We start from the raw sequence: 21,516 nt of genomic DNA, 5'->3' as shown, positions 1-21,516 counted from the left end.
CAGGACACCCACCGATCAACACTTCTGATATGTCTCTATGAAATATCAAAAGTTTTGTGAAAGTGCAGTAACTCTTTGATTAATTAGACCCCAGACCAGTTAAAAGACAGAAAAAAAAATAATTGCCAGACCTCAGATCAGACGCCTCCTTATAGTAACTGCTTCTCATTCACAGAGCCAATTCTGCTCATCTTCTGCTGCCCGCCGCACACCATGTGCTGACGCTGGGGGACTGTCCCAGTCAGCCCCTACAATTTTGGCATGAATTTTTCTATGGATTTGCAGGGCAATGGGTGAAATCCATGGTAAATATCAGCCAGAATTCGCAACATAATGTGATGCTGCTGAGGACCATGCTGATTTTTTCCACCTTGTGTGAATGGGGTTTCAAAACCCTATTCACATGTATTGTACTGTAAATTGATGTCGATTTTCAGTGTGGCATCCACACCAAAAAAATCTGCAAAATCTGAACATATCCTGAGGCAATTTGACCGAATAACATTCATTGGCTACACAGGAAAATTAAATAGTAAGATTTAGGGTAAGGCCCTACAGAGCGGAATTGACAAGGCTGACAGCAACGGTGCAGCCGTCAAATTGTTCATTATTGGCCACATGATGTTGCGGATAAAACCGCTGTTTACCTACAAACTTTTGACTTTTACTGGGGGGTACTCACCTACTTATCGAGCAATGTAACTAATGAAATCCATACTAAATTTCTTATTTCAGGGAGCTCCGGGCTTTCCTGGCTCAAGAGGTCCACCTGGAGAAATTGGAGTAATGGGTGAGAAAGTATGTCCTGTTGATATTCATGCATACATATTCATATTGACTGGAGTGATCTTCAAGCTTTATTGTAGATGGCGATTTCACAGCAATTCTTTGTAGTTCACACAGCGTGTGTTTTCTTGGCTTTTTTTTTTGGAAGGGCTAAACCGCTGCAGCCAGATTTTAATTAATAGTCTATAGGAAAATATGAAAATGTCTACATACATAGGGGGGGGGGACTTTATTAAGACTGGCATTTCACATACCAGTTCTGCACTGATACTGAATATGGCGCCCATAGTACTCTATTCTATTTTTATCTAAAAGTCCAAAAGTCCAATACTACGGTTTAATAGCAGGAACCTGTGGTTACTGTCACTATTACATAGTACTACTTTCTCATGCACAGCCAACACATAAGTAAAGACTGTACATAAAGGCCAAATGTACAGCCAAGTGGGTGCAGCAACTGATGCGTAAAATACGGAAAGCACACGGATGACGTCTATGTGCTGTCCGTGATTTTCACGCACCCATAGACTTCAATGGGCGACGTGGCCCGCAAAACGAACGAGAATAGGACATGAAGTGAGTTTTACGCAACGGAAATACGCTGCGTGAAAAATCACTGACATCTTAATAGCCCATTGAATTGCATAGGTCCGTGTGCTCAGTTTTTTTAACGGACAGCACACGTACGTATACAATGTCCATCTGAATAAGGCCTAATACATTACCAGCAAAGTAAATGAGATGTCCAGAAATCTCATCTACTCATTGCTTTTTTTTTCTGCATGCAAATTGACCTGTGGTGCGTATTTTAAAATCCGCGGCATGTCAATTTATATTGCGTTCCGCTTGTGAATTGTATCTGACTATTTTTAAAAGAAAACACACCAAAATATGCAGCATAAAAACACACCTATTTCCAGATCAAACTGTAAAAACCGCACCTAAAAACGAATTAAAAAAATGCACTATTCGGGCTTGTCCACACGTAACGGAATTGCTGCGTATTTTCCATCCGGAAATGCACATGGTAAATATGCAGCGGCATACAGTAGCAGCAAGGTGGGTGAGATTTAACAAATCTCATCCAGACGCTGCCTAAAATTTCCGTCCAGAAATTCACCTGCGGTGCGTTATATTCTGCAGTAAAAAACGCAGGAAATGGTACGGTTTTTCCGCAGCGGATTGTCTGCTAGTTTCAACGGAAATGCTGCAGAAATTATCTGCAGCAATTCCGTTACGTGTGGACAAGCCCTTGGGTGCGGAATTTACCTGCGGTACTACCTGCATATCCATGCGGATTTTCCACAACAAATTCTGCAACCTGTGCATTAAGGGCAAAGCCCCACGTGGCGGAATTGCTCTGGAATTCCGCTGCGGACACTCCACAGCGTTAATCCGCAGCGGACCCGTTTCTCCATTGCCTTCCACTGCTTTTTAGTAGGGTTCGTTTAGACGATGCGGAAAATTCCGCTGCGGAGCATAGGCTGCGGTGCGGAATTTGGTGTCCGCAGCATACAATGGATGTTGCGGACCTGTGGCGGACTGGTTGCGGACTCATTGCGGAAGTTCTCCATTGACTTCAATGGAGATTCAAAATTCCGCAATGAAGTCCGCAGATGTCATGTACATGGTTATGTGTGCTGCGGAGCGTATTGGTTTTTTAACATGACATTTCTTCATTCTGGCTGGACCTATGTGTATTTCTAGGTCTACAGCCAGACTGAGGAAGTCAATGGGGCTCCCATAATTACGGGTGACTACGTGTGTGCACCCATAATTACGGGTGACTACGTGTGTGCACCCATAATTACGGGTGACTACGTGTGTGCACCCGTAATTACGGGAGCGTTGCTAGGCGACGTCAGTAAATAGTCACTGTCCATGGTGCTGCAAGAGTTAAGCGATCGGCAGTAACTGTTTCAGCACCCTGGACAGTGACTACCGATCACAATATACAGCAACGTGTAAAAAAAATAGTAGTTCCTACTTACCGAGAACTCCCTGCTTCTTTCTCCTGTCCGGCTTCCTAGGATGACGTTTCAGTCTAAGTGACGGCTGCAGCCAATCACAGGCCAATCACAGGCTGCAGCGGTCACATGGACTGCCGCGTCATCCAGGGAGGTCGGGCTGGATGCCGAAAGAGGGACGTGTCACCAAGACAACGGCCGGTAAGTATGAAATTCGTTTACTTTCACTAGGGAAAGTGCTGTCCCTTCTCTCTATCCTGCACTGATAGAGAGAAGGGAAGTACTTTCACCTCAATACGCAGCGGCTAGTCCGCATCAATTCACTGCACATTTTGGGCAGATCCGCCACAGAATCTGCAATGCAGATTCTGTGCGGCATTGATGCGGACAGTTGCTGAAGAAATCCGCCACGTGGGGCCATGCCCTTAGCCTAAGAGGACTGCGCTATTGATTCTGTCAAAAACAATGAAACCCTGTCACAATGGTGACAAACGGAAACCTTTAGCAACGTTTCCGTCACCATTGAGATCAATGGTGATGCAAACGGAAGCTTAGATTTCCGTTAGCCTTTCCGTTGAGGGGTTAACCGGACGGAAATCTCAGACAGAACTCTTCAACGTAAAGACACCGCTGATGTGAACACTTAGAACAGTTTTTGGAGTGTTTCTTCAACTCATGATGTATTTTTTTGTTTCTTTTTCTGTAAAGGGCAGTCCTGGTGATCCAGGTGATATTGGTGTAAGAGGTGACACCGGACTACCAGGATCTACTGTATGTATGAAATTATAGATGTGCATATATTACACTTTTACTATTTTAAATATGTGTATCTTTGTTTTCTTCTCAGTTCATTAAATTGAAAAATAAACACATTTTTAACAGGAGCATATTTTCTGTGTAACAGAGGTTTGTGATATTTTTCACATGCCCTGTAATGTAACAACTCATAAGTAAAAAGAGTTTGAAGGGGATTGCTGAGTTAGAGGGATGCAAAAAAAAAAAAAAAGGAGCCATTACTTACCTCACAGATCCTTGTTGTTCCAGCGCAGCCACTTCCGTTCCTCCCCGCTGCTGTTTATTGACATAGCTGCAGAGAGGAGGTACCCGTATACCCACGTGATCGCTGCAGTATACCCACTGAGACCATTGATTGGCTGCAGCTATGTCAATACACAGCGGCGGGGAGGAACGGAACAGGCGTTGCTGGAATGACGGGGATCTGTGAGGTATGTAATGGCTCTTTTTGAACATTAACCCCCTTCGAGATGCAGCCAATTTTTTTTTTATTTTTTTTTCCATTGTCGCATTCAGAGAGCCATTTTATTTTTAATGTGAAGAAAAAAAAGCATTTCCCTTACATTGTTTTTTGTAAATGTATTTTTACGGCATTTAGTGTGCGGTAAAAACTACATGTTAACTTTATTCTGCAGGTCAATACGATTATGGCGATACCAAATTTATATATTTTTGTTTTATGTTTTACTACTTGTAGAAAGAAAAAAAACTATTGTTAGGGTAGGAACATACTAGGCAGAAACACTGCAGATTTTCTCATCGGAAAATCATTACTGTAGCTGCAGTGTGGGTGAGATTTAAACAAATCTCATTCACACACAGCAGAAAAAAAATCGACCTAAAAACCGTTCATAAATTGATCTGTGGTGAGTTTTTTTTAAGCCACAGCATGTCAACGCATGCTGCGGAATTCCTGTTCTTTTGTTGCGATCTTAAATTCAATGGGAGGCAAAACCCGCAACAAAGAGCTATGTGTTGCGACTTTTGCAGCGGAAACACTGCAATTCCGCCGCAAAATTTGAAAGGGAAAAAAAATATATTTTTTATTAATAAATAAGTTTATACTTCCCCCGGCTTTAGTCCTAACGAAGCGATCCTCTATTCTGAGCGTAGCTCGACCTCCTGGGATGACGTTTTCTCCCATGTGACTTCTGAAGCCAGTCAAAGGCTGCAGCGGTCACATGGACTACAGCTTAATCCCAGGAGGCCGAGCTACGCTCAAAAGGGAGGGATGCGTCGCCATGACTATAGCCGGGGAAGGTATACATTTTTGTTGCCGTTTTGGTTCCGTTTTTCGTACAGAATTTCCTGGCGCTACTAAGGCGGAGACTTTAAAGCAGCGTATCCGTCCTGTGTGCAGGGATGGCATTAAAAATTTTAACAACAGGTTCCCTGTTTTGCGGACAAAGACTTACGCATTTTGCGGTGCATCGCACCATGGAAAATTATTGTAATAATAAAATAAAACAATTATGAGATTCCAAATACACCCTATATTAAAGTGGATTCTAAATAAAGAAATTCTCTGTCCAGAATGTGTTAGTGTGGATTGCCACACTATTTATATAATTACATAAGAGTACATATTTATCTACCTACCTACCTACCTACCTACGCTCATTATTTTAAACTCACCCATTACATATAGACCTATATGCGCACATTTAATATCCTAAGCGTGCTCAGCCCATTTAGTTAGGCTGTGGACTGTGAGAAGGGTGGAGGACAGTGCGGCATGCACAGTAAGCCACGACAACTCTCCCGGCTAATGCACAGATACAGTGCCAGGAGCAAGCTCAGTACATATATACAGCACCAGAACAAGGCCAAATACATAAATACAACACCAGAACAAAGCTCATACATATATACAGCACCAGAACCAAGCTCAGTGCATAAATACATTACTAGAATCAAGCTCATACATATATATATATATATATATATATATATATATATAAAACACCAGAACCAAGCTCATACATATATACATCCCCAGTACCAGGCTCAGTACATATATACAACACCAGAACCAAGCTCAGTACATATATACAACACCAGAACAAGGCTCATACATATATACAGCACCAGAACCAAGCTCAGTGCATAAATACAATACTAGATTCAAGCTCATATATATATATATATATATATATATATATAAAAACACCAGAACCAAGCTCATACATATATACATCCCCAGAACCAGGCTCAGTACATATATACAACACCAGAACCAAGCTCAGTACATATATACAACACCAGAACCAAGCTCGGTACATCTAAACAACACCAGAACAAAGCTCATACATATATACAGCATCAGAACCAAGTTCAGTACATATGCACTCACCAGAACCTAGCTCAGCACATAAATACAGCACCAAAACCAAGCTCAGTACTGTATTTATGTAATGAGCTTGGTTTTGGTATTGTATTGATGTACTGAGTTTTGTTCAGGTGCTGTATATATGTAGTGAGCTTTGTTCTGGTGCTGTATTTATGTACTGAGCTTGGTTCTGGTGTATATATGTACTGAGCTTGGTTCTGATGCTGTATATATGTACTGAGCTTTGTTCTTGTGTTGCATATATGTACTGACCTTGGTTCTGGTGCTGTATATATGTACTGCGCTTGTTTCTGGTGCTGTATTTATGTACTGAGCTTGTTTCTGGTGCTGTATTTATGTACTGAGCTTGTTTCTGGTGCTGTATTTATGTACTGAGCTTGGTGCTGGTGCTGTATATGTGTACCAAGCTTGGTTTTGGTGTTGTATATATGTACTGAGCTTGGTTCTGATGCTGTATTTCTGTACTGAGCTTAGTTCTGGTGCCATATATATGTACTGAGGTTTGTTCTGGTGATGTATAGACTGATCTTGGCTCTGGAGTGGTATATATGTTCTGACATTCTCTTTGGTGCTGTATATATGTATTGTGCTTGGTAGTTATGATGTATATAACTCTAGGACCAAGCTCAGTACAAAAATACAGCACCAGAACCAAGCTCAGTACATTAATACAGCACAAGCGCAAATGCAACTCAGTACAGAGATCATTTGCAAATTCAGTTTAACCCCTGCCATATACGTTTGTACGGCATAAAACTACAGCTCCTAGTATAGCCAGAACGATGGTAGGGATATGCTGGGAGTTGTTGTTTCACAAAAAAAGGAACGATACACCCATCATCTCACTGCAGATCATACAGTGACTACAGTTCTGATCAGTCACAGGGAGAATAAACCTTTACATTTAGTGACTCACCCGTGAAGACTTCTCAGATTGGAGTAGTTTTTTTTCTCTTTTCTTTGGTACTCTATGATGACTTCTCTCGGCCACGACCCATTTCTGCAGAGTTTGCCGCTCGGATGTCTTCAGCTCCTCACTTTTCCAACATTTCTTCACCTATAAACGAAGATAAACTTCTTATGGTGCCGCACTCTACGCTCCTGAATATAATAGTATCATACACTGTGCCCCCGAATATAATAGTATCATACACTGTGTCCCCAAATATAATAGTACCATACACTGTGCCCCCGAACATAATAGTGCTACACACTGTGGTGAATATAATAGTACTATACACTGTGCTCCTGAATATGATAGTACTATACACTGTGTCCATGAATAAAATTGTGTCAAGCACTGTAAAGTAATGCACCACACACAGCGCCACTTGTAGATAGTGCCCCTTATAGAGGCCCCTGTAGATAAGGGCCTTTTACACCTGGTGATATTCGGCCGCTGCAGTGAGCGCCGATCAACGATACATAGTTGATCGGCATTCATTTGCTCCTGTCACACGGAGCTATGGATGGGGACAGGCGATCGTTACTCCGATCACTCGTCCCGATACAATGTCAGCAGCGCTTCTCCGTGTTTATACAGGCAGATGTGCTGCCGACAATGATAATTGTAAATTTTTTTAAAACGATACGACCAGCAGATGATCGGGCGTTTGCTCGTTCATCTGCAGATTGCTGACCTTTTCACACAGGGCAATTATCGGCAACGAGCGTTCTATGAACGCTGGTCTGCATGATAGTCGCCTAGGGTAAAACCCCCTAATAGAGCCCCCTGTAGATAGTGCTCCCGTAGTTTCCTCTGTAGATAGTAGTGTTCCCTGTAGATAGGGGCCCCTGTGGCGTTCCATGTAGATAGTGCCCCCTGTGGCGTTCCGTGTAGATAGTGCCCCCTGTGGCATTCCCTGTAGTTAGTGCCCCCTATATAGTCCTCCCTTGTAGTTAGTGACCCTTATATAGTCCTCCCTTGTAGTTATTGCCCCCTATATAGTCCTCCCCTGTAGTTAGTGCCCCCTATATATTCCTCCCCTGTAGTTGGAGCCCCCTAGTATTCCTCCCCTGTAGTTAGTGCTTCCTATATAGTCCTCCCCTGTAGTTAGTGCCCCCTATATAGTCTTCCCCTGTAGTTAGTACCCCCTATATATTCCTACCCTGTAGTTAGTGCCCCCTATATTGTCCTCCCCTGTAGTTAGTGCCCCCTATATGGTCCTCCCCTGTAGTCAGTGCCTCCTATATGGTCCTCCCCTGTAGTTAGTCCCCCCTATGTAGTCCTCCCCTGTAGTTAGTGCCCCCTATATTGTCCTCTCCTGTAGTTAGTGCCCCCTATATAGTCCTCCCCTGTAGTTAGTGCCCCTTAATATTCCTCCCCTGTAGTTAGTGCTCCCTATATAGTCCTCCCCTGTAGTTAGTGTCCCCTATATAGTCCTCCGCTGTAGTTAGTGCCCCCTATATATTCCTCCCCTGTAATTAGTGCCCCCCTATATAATCACTTAGTGAGAAACTAGACATGGACCGCACATCCATTATATACTTTGATCTATCGCGGCTAGGCAAAATTTATAAACATGAACATTAGGTTCTTTGTTAACATTTCGATCAAATTGTATATAAGCCCACTTGCCACTTCACGGGGACCTCTTTAAAGTGGTTCTTTACTCTACCGGTTGCAGCACCGCATGGCGGTCACTGTAGCAGCGCTCCTGCAGAGGGAGCAACCCCCTATATAGTCCTTCCCTGTAGTTAGAGCCCCTATATAGTCCTCCTTTGTAGCTAGTGTCCCCTATATAATCCTCCCCTGTAGTTAGTGCCCCCTATATAGTCCTCCCCTGTAGTTAGTGCCCCCTATATAGTCCTCCCCTGTAGTTAGTGTCCCTATATAATCCTGCCCTGTAGTTAGTGCCCCTATATAGTCCTCCCCTATAGTTAGTGCCTCCTATATAGTCCTCCCCTATAGTTAGTGCCCCCTATATAGTCCTCCCCTGTAGTTATTGTCCCCTATATAGTCCTCACCTGTAGTTAGTGCTGTAATGACAGGGTAGGGAGACAGACAGGTGAGCCCTAATCTACCCACCACTCAGTCCCTGCCTACTTGCAACGACCCGTCCTAAGTGACGGGGTACAACTAGGCGACGGTCCCTACGCTCAGTAAGTGCAAGACAGACAAAACACACAGGGGTACACAGAAGCAGGGAAACGGGGCAGCTGCCCACGGAGACACCGTGAGCAACAAGAGTGGTGAACGAGTCGAGTCAAACCAGGAGAGAGCGAGGTACAAAACGCTGAGAAGGAGAGTGGTCAGAAAGCCAAGGTCAATAACAAGCAGAGGATCAGTAGTACAAGCAGCAACAGCAAGCCAGGAAACAAGCATAGAAGAATCACAGGCAAAGGAGGAACAGGAAAGGCAGGTATAAATAGACAGTGGGCGGGAACTAGCTCCGTCTGGCCAGACTGTGATAGGCTCTCCCACTCCTAAGCCTGCCATCCTGAGTGGTGGAAGATGGAGTCAGTCTTACAGACATAGGAGCAGGTGCAGACTGATTGCCCACGGGCGTCGACACAGAATCTGTGTCTGGCAAATCCTTTACAGTACTCCCCCTTTTATGAGGGGCCACCGGACCCTTTCTAGGTGGACCTGGTTTATTGGGGAAACGAAGGTGGAACCTCCTGAGCAATACCCCAGCGTAAACATCCCGGGCGGGTACCCAAGTCCTCTCCTCAGGCCCGTATCCTCTCCAATGGACCAGGTACTGGAGGGAGCCTTGGACCATCCTGCAGTCCACAATCTTGGCCACCTCGAATTCTACCCCCTCAGGGGTGAGAACAGGGACCGGAGGTTTCCTCGAGGGAGCCAAGGACGGGGAGCAGCGTTTAAGGAGGGAGGCATGAAAGACGTTGTGCACTCGAAAAGACGGGGGCAACTCCAGTCGTAAGGAGACAGGGTTAAGGACTTTAATTACCTTGTACGGCCCTATAAACCAGGGAGCAAATTTCTTAGACGGGACTTTAAGGCGTCAATTTTTAGAAGATAGGCACACCAGATCCCCGACCACAAACAAGGGGTTAGCAGAATGTCTTCTATCTGCCTGAGTCTTTTGTATGCTCTGGGATGCCTCTAGGTTCTTCTGAACCTGGGCCCAGACTGTGCACAGTTCCTGATGAACGACATCTACCTCGGAATTGTTGGAACTACCAAGTGAAACGGAGGAGAACCGTGGATTAAACCCAAAATTACAGAAAAAGGGGGAGACCCCTGACGAGTTACTGACCCGGTTATTAAGGGAAAATTCGCCGAGGGGAATGAATGAGACCCAATCATGTTGACAGTCAGACATAAACCACCTTAAATATTGTTCTAGAGACTGATTAGTCCTCTCCGTTTGGCCATTAGTTTCAGGATGGAAAGCCGAGGAGAAGGACAGATCAATCTCCAACTTTTTACAGAAGGCTCTCCAAAACAATGAAACAAATTGTACCCCTCTGTCAGAAACAATATTGACAGGAACCCCATGGAGACGCAAGATGTGTTTGATAAACAAGGTAGCTAACGTCTTAGCATTGGGTAGTTTCTTGAGGGGCACAAAGTGGCACATCTTACTGAAGCGGTCTACTACAACCCACACCACCGACTTGCCTTGGGATGGAGGCAAATCGGTGATAAAATCCATGGAGATATGGGTCTGGGCGATATGGGAATGGGCAAAGAACATAGTAAGCCCGCTGGTCGGGACCTGGGAGTCTTGGACTTAGCACAAACCTCACAAGCGGCGACGTAGGCCTTAACGTCTTTAAGCAACCCAGGCCACCAGTAGTTGCTGGCAATGAGGTGCTTGGTACAGGACACTTCTTGAGACGTAATTTGAGACGTAATTTGAGCCGTTTTTCATTGATTCCAATGAAGTACAGCTCCAAATTACGTCCGTAATTGACGCTTCGCAAAACGCGAGTACGAGCAATTACGTCTGAAATGCAGGAGTTGTTTTCTCCTGAAAACAGCTCCGTAATTTCAGACGTAATGGTCGTTATCGTGTGCACATACCCTAACTATGAATTCAGTCTATTAAGACTTTTTGGTGTGGCTTTTAGGTCTCTAAAGGAAAGCACATTTTAAATGGATTTTCTGAGAGCCCCAAAAAAATTATCCAAAAGCCAGGGAATATGATAAAACTAAAGAAGAATTACCCACCTGGTATATCCCCGCCGCTCAAGTGTTCCCACTTTAATACCGGCACGTGACCGCTGTAGCCTAAGGGTATGTGCATACACAAAATTAAAACCTTCTGAAAATACAGAGCTGTTTTCAAGGGAAAACAGCTCCTGATTTTCAGCCATTTTCTAATCATACTCGCGTTTTTCGCTGCGTTTTTTACGGCCGTTTTTGGAGCTGTTTTTCTATAGAGTCAATGAAAAACGGCTCCAAAAACAGCTCAAAAAGTGAGATGCACTTCTTTTTCGCTGACTTTTTTTACGTGGCCGTTTTGAAAAACTGCCGCATAAAAAACGCCCCGTCGGAACAAAACATTGTATTTCCCATTGAAATCAATGGGCAGATGTTTGTAGGCGTTCTGCTTCTGATTTTTCAGCCGTTTTTCGGGACATTTACGGCCCCAAAAACGACTAAAAACACTACGTGTGCACATACCCTAGTACTGGGGGTCACTTGCAGGTATATGGCACGTCATGACTGCAGGACAACTAATAAAGACTGGCAGGACCACTGAAGCGGCGGGAGATATGCCAGGTGGGTTATGTTTCTTTTCTTTTATCACATTCACCTTCCTTTTGCAACTTTTTTGTACCCCTTGGAAAACACCTTATACTTTACCTATACATAGTCAGATCACTTCTTCAATTTAATTCGGACCCTAAAAAAAAAAAAAAAAAAAAAAAATGGAATCTGATTGGTTTCTACAAGCGTTTACGTTTTTGTTAGAAAAGTTTTTATCAATGAAGAATTAGGGCAGTGGCGGAATTGCTGTGGAATTCCGCTGCGGATATTCCGCAGTGGAAATCCGCAGCAGCCGTTTTTTCCATTGGTTTCTATACATTTTTAGGTAACTTATTTCAGACGCTGCGGAAAATAACAGTGCGGAATTTAGGCTGCGGTGCAGAAATGTCACACTGCAGATTTCAGCCTTTGCAAGTCCGCTGTGATATCCGCAACGTCTGAATTACCTATGAAAATATTGCTGAAAATTCTGCCAGGTCTGTCCATGCCCTTAGGTTGGGTTCCTATGTAGTGTAAGTGCTGTTAAATATCCACAACGGAATTCTGTGTGGAAGTTCCACAGTATTTACAGTAGCGACAAAGAGAATGAGATTTTAGAAATCTCATGCCCACGCTGCGGAATAGAAAACACGGAAAAGTCGTGCGGCCTAAGGCTGGGTTCACACGAGCATGTTAAGTCCGTAATGGACGGAACGTACACACTGCAGGGAACCGGGCTCCTAGCATCATAGTGATGTACGATGCTAGGAGTCCCTGCCTCGCTGCAGGTCAACTGTCCCGTACTGTAATCATGTTTACAGTATGGGACAGTTGTCCGGCAGCGAGGCAGGGACTCCTAGCATCGTACATAAGTATGATGCTAGGAGCCCGGCTCCCTGCAGTGTGTTCGGTCCGGGATTTGCGGCCGAAATACGTTCCGTCCATTACGGACGTAACATGCTCGTGTGAACCCAGCCTTAGAGTATCTTCCCATACATAGAATACACTGCAGATTTCTGCAGTGGAATCTAAAAAAAAAGCTAATAAATCTGTCACAGAAATCCACAGTAAATGTTGCGTATTTTGCTGAGCATATTGCTGCGGAAACGCTGCGTTTTTCCCGCATCGCTTATACCTGCAGATTTAGAGTTAAATATTGATTATAGCAAAATATATGCTCCTGCGGATTTCCAGCGTTAATGCTCCCCATTATAGTCTATGGGCCAAAAACGCAGAAACTCCGCCCAGAACACGCAGCATAAATTGGCATGCTGCAGAATTGAAAGTCGCACCACAGAGCACTTTTTGCACGACTTTTCAAAAAAATAAAAAAAATTCTGCAGCGTGTGGCTGAGATTTGCTAACTCTCATTTACTTTGCTGCTTCTGCAAATGCCACAGTGTTTCCGGACAGAATTAAATTTCAAAACTTTGAACACATCGTTTATGCTACGTGGAAACCCAGCTTTATATTTATGTAAACTCATTGGAAGTTATCAAATTGACGTATCACTTTGGAATCAGAGTCTGTTCGCATTGCATCAGTTCTTTGCAGATCATTTGGAATAGCGCGGCGTGCTGCGCTATTCTTCAAGTAACGTAAATCTGATGGACCTAATAATAAGTCAACGGGTGAAATAAAAAGAATTAGAATGGATTATGAGAGATTATAAGGGTTCCTTCAATTCCGACATCAATTTTGTAAAAATGTAACCCATAGGGCTTGTCCACACGTAACAGATTTTCTGCAGAAAATTTCCGCAGCATTTAGGCTGGGTTCCCACAGATTTGCTGCAGATTTGGCATGCGTTTTCTAAGTCAAAACCAGGAACGGAACCTAAACAGAAAAATGTATAAAGAAAGGCCTTCTAGGTTTCCTCTCCTGGATCCAATTCTGATTTTGGCTTACAAAATGCAGGCAAAATTTTTTTCAAAGGCTGTGTGATGGTGATATTACTTCTTCCTGTAATGTCATTTCCACCCCATGTAAGAAATTCCGCAGTTTTTCCGCAGCAAATCACGCAGTTCATCAGAAAAGCACAGGAACTTAGTCCACAGCAATAATTGACATGCTGTTGAATTAAAATTACGCACCGCACTTGATTTTCTGGACTGAATTTTTCTGCAGTGTGTGCATGACATTTGTTAAATCACATCCACTTTGCTGCTACTGTATTCCGCTGCGAATTTTACGTAGACAATTGCGGACAAAAATAAGCAGCTATTCCGTTACGTGTGGACAAATCCATACTGGTGTGAACAGAACCTTACATTTTATTTGCAAAGCCTAGTACTCTGTGTGATCTCATGAGAACTGTGCGAACCTTGTCATAATTTGCAATAGATTGAAATGTATACCAGGCTAATAAATCCAGATGCCGGGATGGGGAGGCCGGGGAGGCTGTGTCCGCCATTGACAGGCGCCATGTAGATAGCGGCGTCTTGAATATATTTGACTCAGGTGGGTGAATAATTTGGCTTTAGCTAGCATTCAAGTCAGAGGTCATTATAGTACATGTGTGTTCGGGCCAATAACAGCTCTTTCCTATTTTGGTGTTTTGACCAATAACAGCTACTACCTATATCATTTACTTCCTATAAAAGATTTATCCATCCCACCACACAACACCCCTTGAAAAAGCTGACGGCGAAACGCGCGTCGGGGTTCTGTGGTGGTGGTTTAGTTATATTTGGGACCCACTATGATGCACAGTGGTTGGTATCTTAACCTAGCGATATCCAAGTTTTAGACATCGTATATTTTTTGAGACAGCACTGATAAACAGTAATATACTGAGTGTATACACTTCTTGTCTCCTTGTGCAATATGTATTGCCATTTCATGTGATACTCTGTGTTATTCGCTGCTATTTTTTGTACTGTACTGGTGTGATAAGCTGCTCTGTATGCTGTAGTCCCCCCACCCCCACCATGTTGTTTTAAACTTGTTTGTCATTTTTGTAGGTCGTGCTGGCCATTGTTTTTACTATTTGTGGTTAAATATAATAAAAATCTTTTTACATGGTACCTATGGTGTACTCATATGTTATTACAGTATTTATGTGGTAGTATCTATATATATATATATATTTATAGGGATTGTGCTTATATATTGATATGTATAGATCATTATATGGAATATTTGGCCTGGTTTTGGTATAGGTATTCATAATAAATCCAGATGCCTACAGTAAGATTTTTTTTTGAGAAAGAAAGACCTTTTTGAAGTTATATATATGCTTATATTACATTTGCTTGTAGGGTGATCAAGGAAAACCTGGGAACAACTATGCAGGTGCAAGAGGCTTACAGGTAAGATGTATTTATTTATAAGGGAAATTAATGGGATGTTGACTGACTTTTATTTTTCTACACAACGAATACATATACATTAGGAATGAGAAATAAAGCACCATACTAGAATATAAACGGGCAATAAAACCAGCAGAAATCAGGGAATAATGCTTTGGACTACTATTTCGAAAGAGGTCCCAGGAGTAGGGAGTAGATCCAATTTTAGCAGATCGTATAGCTAGAAAAATGCTCTTCAGAACCTGCCTGTGGCAGCAGAACAGCCTGTCACATCATTGTCTATTGACGGAGTAGTAGTATGAGCAGCACACAGCGGCAATGAGTATTTTCTTTATGACAGCAGTAAAGCATTGAAGGTGTGCCTGGAGCTCCCATCCTCCTTTCAGCAGGGCAAAAGCTCCATCAAAAATGTTATTTTGCTCATCTTTGCATTGGAGCAAACACTTTTATGCAGCAAAATTGGGAAAAAAGGTGATATGGTGTTGGGGAATGAAGAGGGGAGAATGGTCTAGAAGAGGTGGGACGAAAGAGATGGTACCTTAACAAAAATGAAAGTTTGAGGAAGGGGAATACTCTGAACCAATGTCTAGCTTCTAGTAGATATGTCAGTTGTAACTGGGTCAAAGAGGAGAAACTGAAAACGTTTCAATTGTGTGTAGGATTTGATGATAAGTATATTAAGGTTTGTTTACGTAAACCAAATGTAAAATTACTGTTCAGTGCTAAGAAAGACTTTTTATATTTGGCTTCTATGGGAACTGACACATGAAAAGTTCCCCAAAGCTGAACCTTCACTTTAATATATTACCCAAAATAGTGTAAATTAGACATTCCATAGAACTGGGTTGTAACTCGCTGGGTGGGTACCTCACCCACCTGGTTTATCGGCCTATTGGCCGCTGGTGGCTTAGGTAGTGGATCCAGAGTGCAGCCTTCACATCCTTCTGTACTGGTTGCGCTGCGCCATTGCTGCTACAGCGCTATCTCACCTGTTCCAGCCTGTCTCAGCCTGGGATCCTCAGCCTCCTCTTCAGCCTCCTGTCCATGGATACATCATCAGGGTTAGGTAGGCCAGAAGATAGCTCCAAAAGGTGACACTGAGATTGTTTTCTTTCTGGAAGGTGGGAAAAGAAGGTGGAAAATACCCTGCAAAGATGTTGTGGAGAAAGTTGAAACGAAGCATGAGTTAGGCTGGGTTCCCTCAGGTCGGATAGACTGCGTAAAAGTACGCAGCCTATCCGACCTAAAACCAGCAGGGAATTAGGCCCGAAGAACCTCACCAAGTTGTCGTGCAGATTTTAGTGCAGAAGCTCTGCTGAAAAAAACTAATACTACCACTAAGAACAGAGGTACACGTCGCTATGACAACATCCATAGGGTAGTTATTGGCTTTTTGAATTAATTTTTTTCAGACTTTCTGCTGCAAGCATCGCAACATATGCTATTTGTTGCGGGTTTTACCACTCCATTGAATTCAATTAGAAAAATCTGCAGCAAAGACGTTTCCGCAGCATACATTTTTTTGCAGCATGTGCATGAGATTTGTTCGAATCTCATCCACTTTGCTGCTACTGTAAAAGCTGTGGATTTTCCGGACAGAATTCCGTTGTGGAAATTCCACAGAGCTTACACTATGTGGAAACCCAGCCTTTGAGTGGCAAACTTTAACTTTTTACTTGCTATTTCATATAGTGTATTTACAAGTCTGAATATACAGGACAAGCTTTCCTGTGCTGCTAGGTGTAATGGTGGTGTCCTTCCTCTCTGCCTCCCTTAAGTATCCTAGCCTTGCCCCACTAACCTCCGCCCCCTACTACCTCCTAACCACCCCTCCTAACTCCCTTAACTCCTTCCCTGCCTACTTCCCTGATCATGGTGGCCTCCCCCTAGGGCATTCTGCCTGTACTGTGCTGATGGTGCACAGGGCCACGGACAATGTTTACAATTCTTCCAACTTTGGGAGGCAAAAACTTAGTTACAGTTCAGGCTTGCAAGATGTCTGGTTTGTTCTGATGACCAGCAGTCACAGGGCCAAAACGCGCCCCTCGTTGATACAAGGGCTATCTGTTTGGGGCTAGTAGGCCTCAATACGGTGGCTGCTGACTGTGTAGTTCAGGCCTAGTGCATATTGAGATGATGGCTGCTCTGTATACGGGCTGCACCTGAACCGATTCGTCCCTAGTTTTTCACTGTTGCTGACCTCTGACGGGTACACCTCTGTCTTCGGTCACATCTCGTCTACGTGCCTTTCACTGATATCTGCCCAGTTATTAATACAGTGGGACGTCATATACCACCCCTCCTCGTTCATCAGAACCTGTTGCCAAGCAGGCCCAATGATGAATACTGACATAGTATGGTCCTCACCACTCTACACAGGCTCCTCAGTTCCAGCACCTCACAGTCAGACTCTCTCTCGCAATAACAGCATTTACCACTTTCCCCTCTTGTAGCAATACCTCTCTTTTTTGTAGTACGAAGAGCTCAGATTGTGCCAACTACCTCCCAACACTGAACACTACTTGACATGCTCATCGCTGTTTTAAACTCTAACATAGTTGCCAACATAAAAAAAAAAATCCATGGACACTTAGGGTGTGGCTTCTTTGGTGGATGTGTCTTGTGGGCGTGAATTATCAGGTGGTGTGGTTAATGGGTCATGGCTTTCTTTCCAGAATTTCTGTATACAAATAAATAAACACAAAATTCTGCAATAGTTTGGCTGACAACTACTATGGTGGCCCGTATCTGTCTCTGATTATCCGGTTGTTAACAGGCAGGTAATGTCTCACTTTATCACTCGGGCTAGGTGATATGTGCTGACCAATACTGGTAGAGTAAAAACCAACGTAGAAAGTGACACACTCAGTACTCCTTGTAGATGGTGCCCCACACTGCTCCCACTAGATAGTGCCACACACTGCTTACTGTAGATAATTACACATGGCCCCCCTTTAGATAGTGCCACACGGCCCACCTTTAGATAGTGCCCCTCAGCCCCCTGTAGGTAATGCCACAGTGACCTGTGTAGATAATGCCACAGTGCCATCTGTAGATAATGCCAATGTGCCCTCTGTAGATCGTGCCACACACCCTCTGTAGATAATGCCACAGTGTCCTCTGTATATAGTGCCACTCCCCCTGTAGATAATGTTACAGTGCCCTCTGTAGATAATGCCACAGTGCCTTCTGCAGATAGTGCCACACACATCCCTGTAGATAATGCCACAGTGCCCTCTGTAGAAAATGCCACAGTGCCCTCTGTATATAGTGCCACGCCCACTCTGTAGATAATGCCTCAGTGCCCTCTGTAGATAATGCCTCAGTGCCCTCTGTAGATAGTGCCACACCCCTCTGTAGATAGTGCCACCGTGCCCTCTTAGATAGTGCCCCACAGCCCACTATGGATAGTTCCACTCAACCCCCTGCAGATAGTGCCACACATCCCCGTAGATAGTGCCACATAACCCCTGTACATAGTGCCACACACACACCCTGTAGATAGTGCCACACCCCTGTAGGTAGCGCCACACATAAGCCCCTGTAGATAGCGCCACACTCACACTCCACCCTGTAGATAGCGCTACACCCTCCCACCCTGTAGATAGCACCATTGGGGCTCCGTCTAGGTGTGTTATCCCTAGCCAGAGCGTTGCCGAAGCTCTGGCTGGGGATTCCACACCTAGACGGAGCATCAATGGCGCTATCTACAGGGCGGGAGGGTGTAGCGCTATCTACAGGGTGGAGTGTGAGTGTGGCGCTATCTACAGGGGCTTATGTGTGGCGCTACCTACAGGGGTGTGGCACTATCTACAGGGTGTGTGTGTGGCACTATGTACAGGGGTTATGTGGCACTATACGTTAAATCAGATAATATAGATCTCTATACGGACCTGAATCAATATATCCCGCCTAAATTAGCTATACACTATATATCCTCAATGTTGCACAACCTCTGGACGAGTAATTAGACACCCTCGCATCCATTGAAAAATTATCAAAAAACGAGCAAGGAGTTAAATAAATGGAACAAAATAAATCGAGTCATTTAGGCCTCAAGGTTTAATTGTTTTAAGCCTAAATATCCACTGAGATTCCTTCCGAAGAAGTCTATTGTTAAAATCTCCCCTTCTAATATTAGGACGCCCTGAAATTTTAAACATTTTGGATCACCATTATAATGTATTAGCACATGTCTGGCTATTGGAGTATATTCCTCCATTAACACATTACCTACGTGTCCCAAGATGCGTCTTCTAAACTGCTGTATGGTCTTACCCACATAGTTGAGAGAACAGTGACAGCTAAGCAATATATGTATACAATGCCTTGTGTTCTACAATTGATAAAATCTCTATTCGCATACATTGTCCCTGTGGTAGCACTTCTAAAACTCTTACTGGGATTTACATATTCACAAGCTTTGCATCCTCCACATCTGAATAAGCCAACTAAATTAGACCTGCCCAACCATGTTTTGGCTGTCATAGATGTTGAAAGATGGCTTCTGAAAAGCCTATCTCTCAAACTTCGTCCTCGACGGTATGTGACAGAAGGATGTTTCATCATTTTGTCATCAACATCCGGGTCTAGAGCAAGGACAGCCCAGTAGGTTCTCAATATTTCAAACACTTCATCATATTGATTATCATATGTGCCTATTAGTCGAAGTATATCCTCTCCATCCTTTCTTGGTTTGGGTACCAACAGGGAGACCCTATGCTAATTCAAGAACTCTACTTGGGTACCCCCTTTTCCTAAATCTAAGGCCAAATTCTTTGACCATAGTTTTAAATTCAGATAGTGTCTAACAGTTCCGTCGCACCCTAAGGAACTGTCCCTTGGGGATACCTCTTTTCAATGGGACTGGGTGATGACTGTCCCAACCCAGCAGATTGTTCGTAACTGTATTTTTCCTAAATACTGTAGTGTTAAGAACACCCTGTGAGTTTATACCAATAGACAAATCAAAAATGAGATACATTGATCATTGATCTCCGATGTGAATCTCAGACCTATATCATCCACATTGAGGCATGAGATAAATTCCTGAAAGCCCTCTCTTGTCCCAGTCCACGGTATAAGCACGTCATCAATATACCTCAACCAGAGGTCTATATGTGACATCCATTTGTCCATAGTGTGAACAAACACTACTCTTTCCTCCCACCAGCCCAGGAATAAATTGTCATATGTGGGGGCACAGTGGCTCCCCATAGTCGTGCCCCTGAGCTGGTGGAAGTATTTACCATCAAATAGAAAATAGTTATGATTTAAGATGAATTCTACAAGTGACAGAATGAATTAATTGTGCCGTTCAAAATGTGTTCCTCTCATCTCTAGAAAGTGCTTAATCGCTCTTAACAGGTTCCCGACCGATGGCTGTGTATTTACGGTCAAGGTCTATGAAGTCCGCCGCATAGACTAATTACAGCGGCACTTCAAAGAGTGTGCACGCGCGATCGAGTGAACACAGCCCTGTGCCCTGGCTGTTGCTAACAGCCCTGGGCACTGGGCAAAGTGTCAGAGGCAAATCTTTTGGTCCCTGAACATGTGATCGCTGTGACAACCAAGCAATGTCCCGCACAAGGGTACCTGAATAGTCCAGATGGTGGCCGCAGCTCTGGCACAGATGAGATGGGTGCAGCAGATGGCGCCAAACGTGGCGGATGACACAGGGGCCGCAAGTTGCGGCAGACGTGGCGGATTCCTCCGGACGTGGCAGATAACACAGGACGTGGCGGATTCCTCTGGACGTGGCAGATGACACAGGACGTGGTGGATTCCTCCGGACGTGGCAGATGACACAGGACGTGGCGGATTCCTCCAGACGTGGCAGACGACACAGGACGTGGCAAATTCCTCTGGACGTGGCAGATGACACAGGACGTGGCACGACTAGATACTAGGGCAAAGCACGGGAAACAGGAACGGGGAACAAGGTACGGGTAACAACAGGAATGGGAAACACTAAGGGACCATTTGCAAGACAGACTGGGAAAACTAACAATGCTCAGGCATCGAACTAGGTGGCTGGACCCCTCTTATAGCCCAGGATACTCACGGGTCAAAGGTCGTTCAAGATGTCCGGGCTCCGGCGGAGGTGAGTGGATGCAAGCGCTGGCGTCTCCTGAGGAGGAGGCTGGGGCCAGCGCTTGCCGACTCGTGGCTGCGGCTGTCAGCGGGAGGCTGGAGCTGACAGCCCGCAGCCACGGACATTATAGTATCCCCCCTCTTACGCCCCTCTTCTTGGGACCGGAGCGAGAGAGAAACTTCTTTAGAAGAGTAGGGGCATTGAGGTTCTCCTCTGGCTCCCAGGACCTCTCTTCGGGACCAAACCCCCTCCAATCCACCAAATACAAGGTCTTTCCTCTCACTCTCTTGGTGTCCAAGATCTCCTTTACCTCAAAGATGTTCGAGGAGCCACTGGGAGCAACCGCAGGGCTGGGAGTCTTGGAATAGCGGTTTAGGATCACAGGCTTCAGGAGGGAGACGTGGAAGGAGTTGGGAATCCTGAGGGTAGGAGGCAGCCGAAGCTTGTAGGCGACAGGGTTGATCTGCTGCAGGACCTCGAATGGTCCAAGGAACCTGGGAGCGAACTTGTATGAGGGCACCTTCAAGCGAATGTTCCGAGAGGACAGCCAG

The 21,516-nt window shown here is 44.4% G+C and overlaps 1 protein-coding gene across 1 annotated transcript in view; it reads left to right on the top strand.

The window, feature by feature from the left end:
- Positions 1-21,516, top strand: part of LOC142652831 (collagen alpha-2(VI) chain-like) — a 147,552-nt gene that overhangs the window by 53,031 nt on the left and 73,005 nt on the right. Inside the window, exons 17-19 of the mRNA XM_075828513.1 lie at positions 736-798; positions 3,462-3,524; positions 14,821-14,871. Coding sequence (XP_075684628.1) covers positions 736-798; positions 3,462-3,524; positions 14,821-14,871 — 177 coding nt within the window. The remainder of the gene's footprint in view (positions 1-735; positions 799-3,461; positions 3,525-14,820; positions 14,872-21,516) is intronic.

The sequence above is a fragment of the Rhinoderma darwinii genome, chromosome 5, assembly GCF_050947455.1.
Source record: "Rhinoderma darwinii isolate aRhiDar2 chromosome 5, aRhiDar2.hap1, whole genome shotgun sequence".
Classification (NCBI taxonomy): Eukaryota; Metazoa; Chordata; class Amphibia; order Anura; family Rhinodermatidae; genus Rhinoderma; species Rhinoderma darwinii.
Note: the sequence above shows the minus strand (reverse complement) of the source record. Positions and strands in the feature narration are given on the sequence as shown.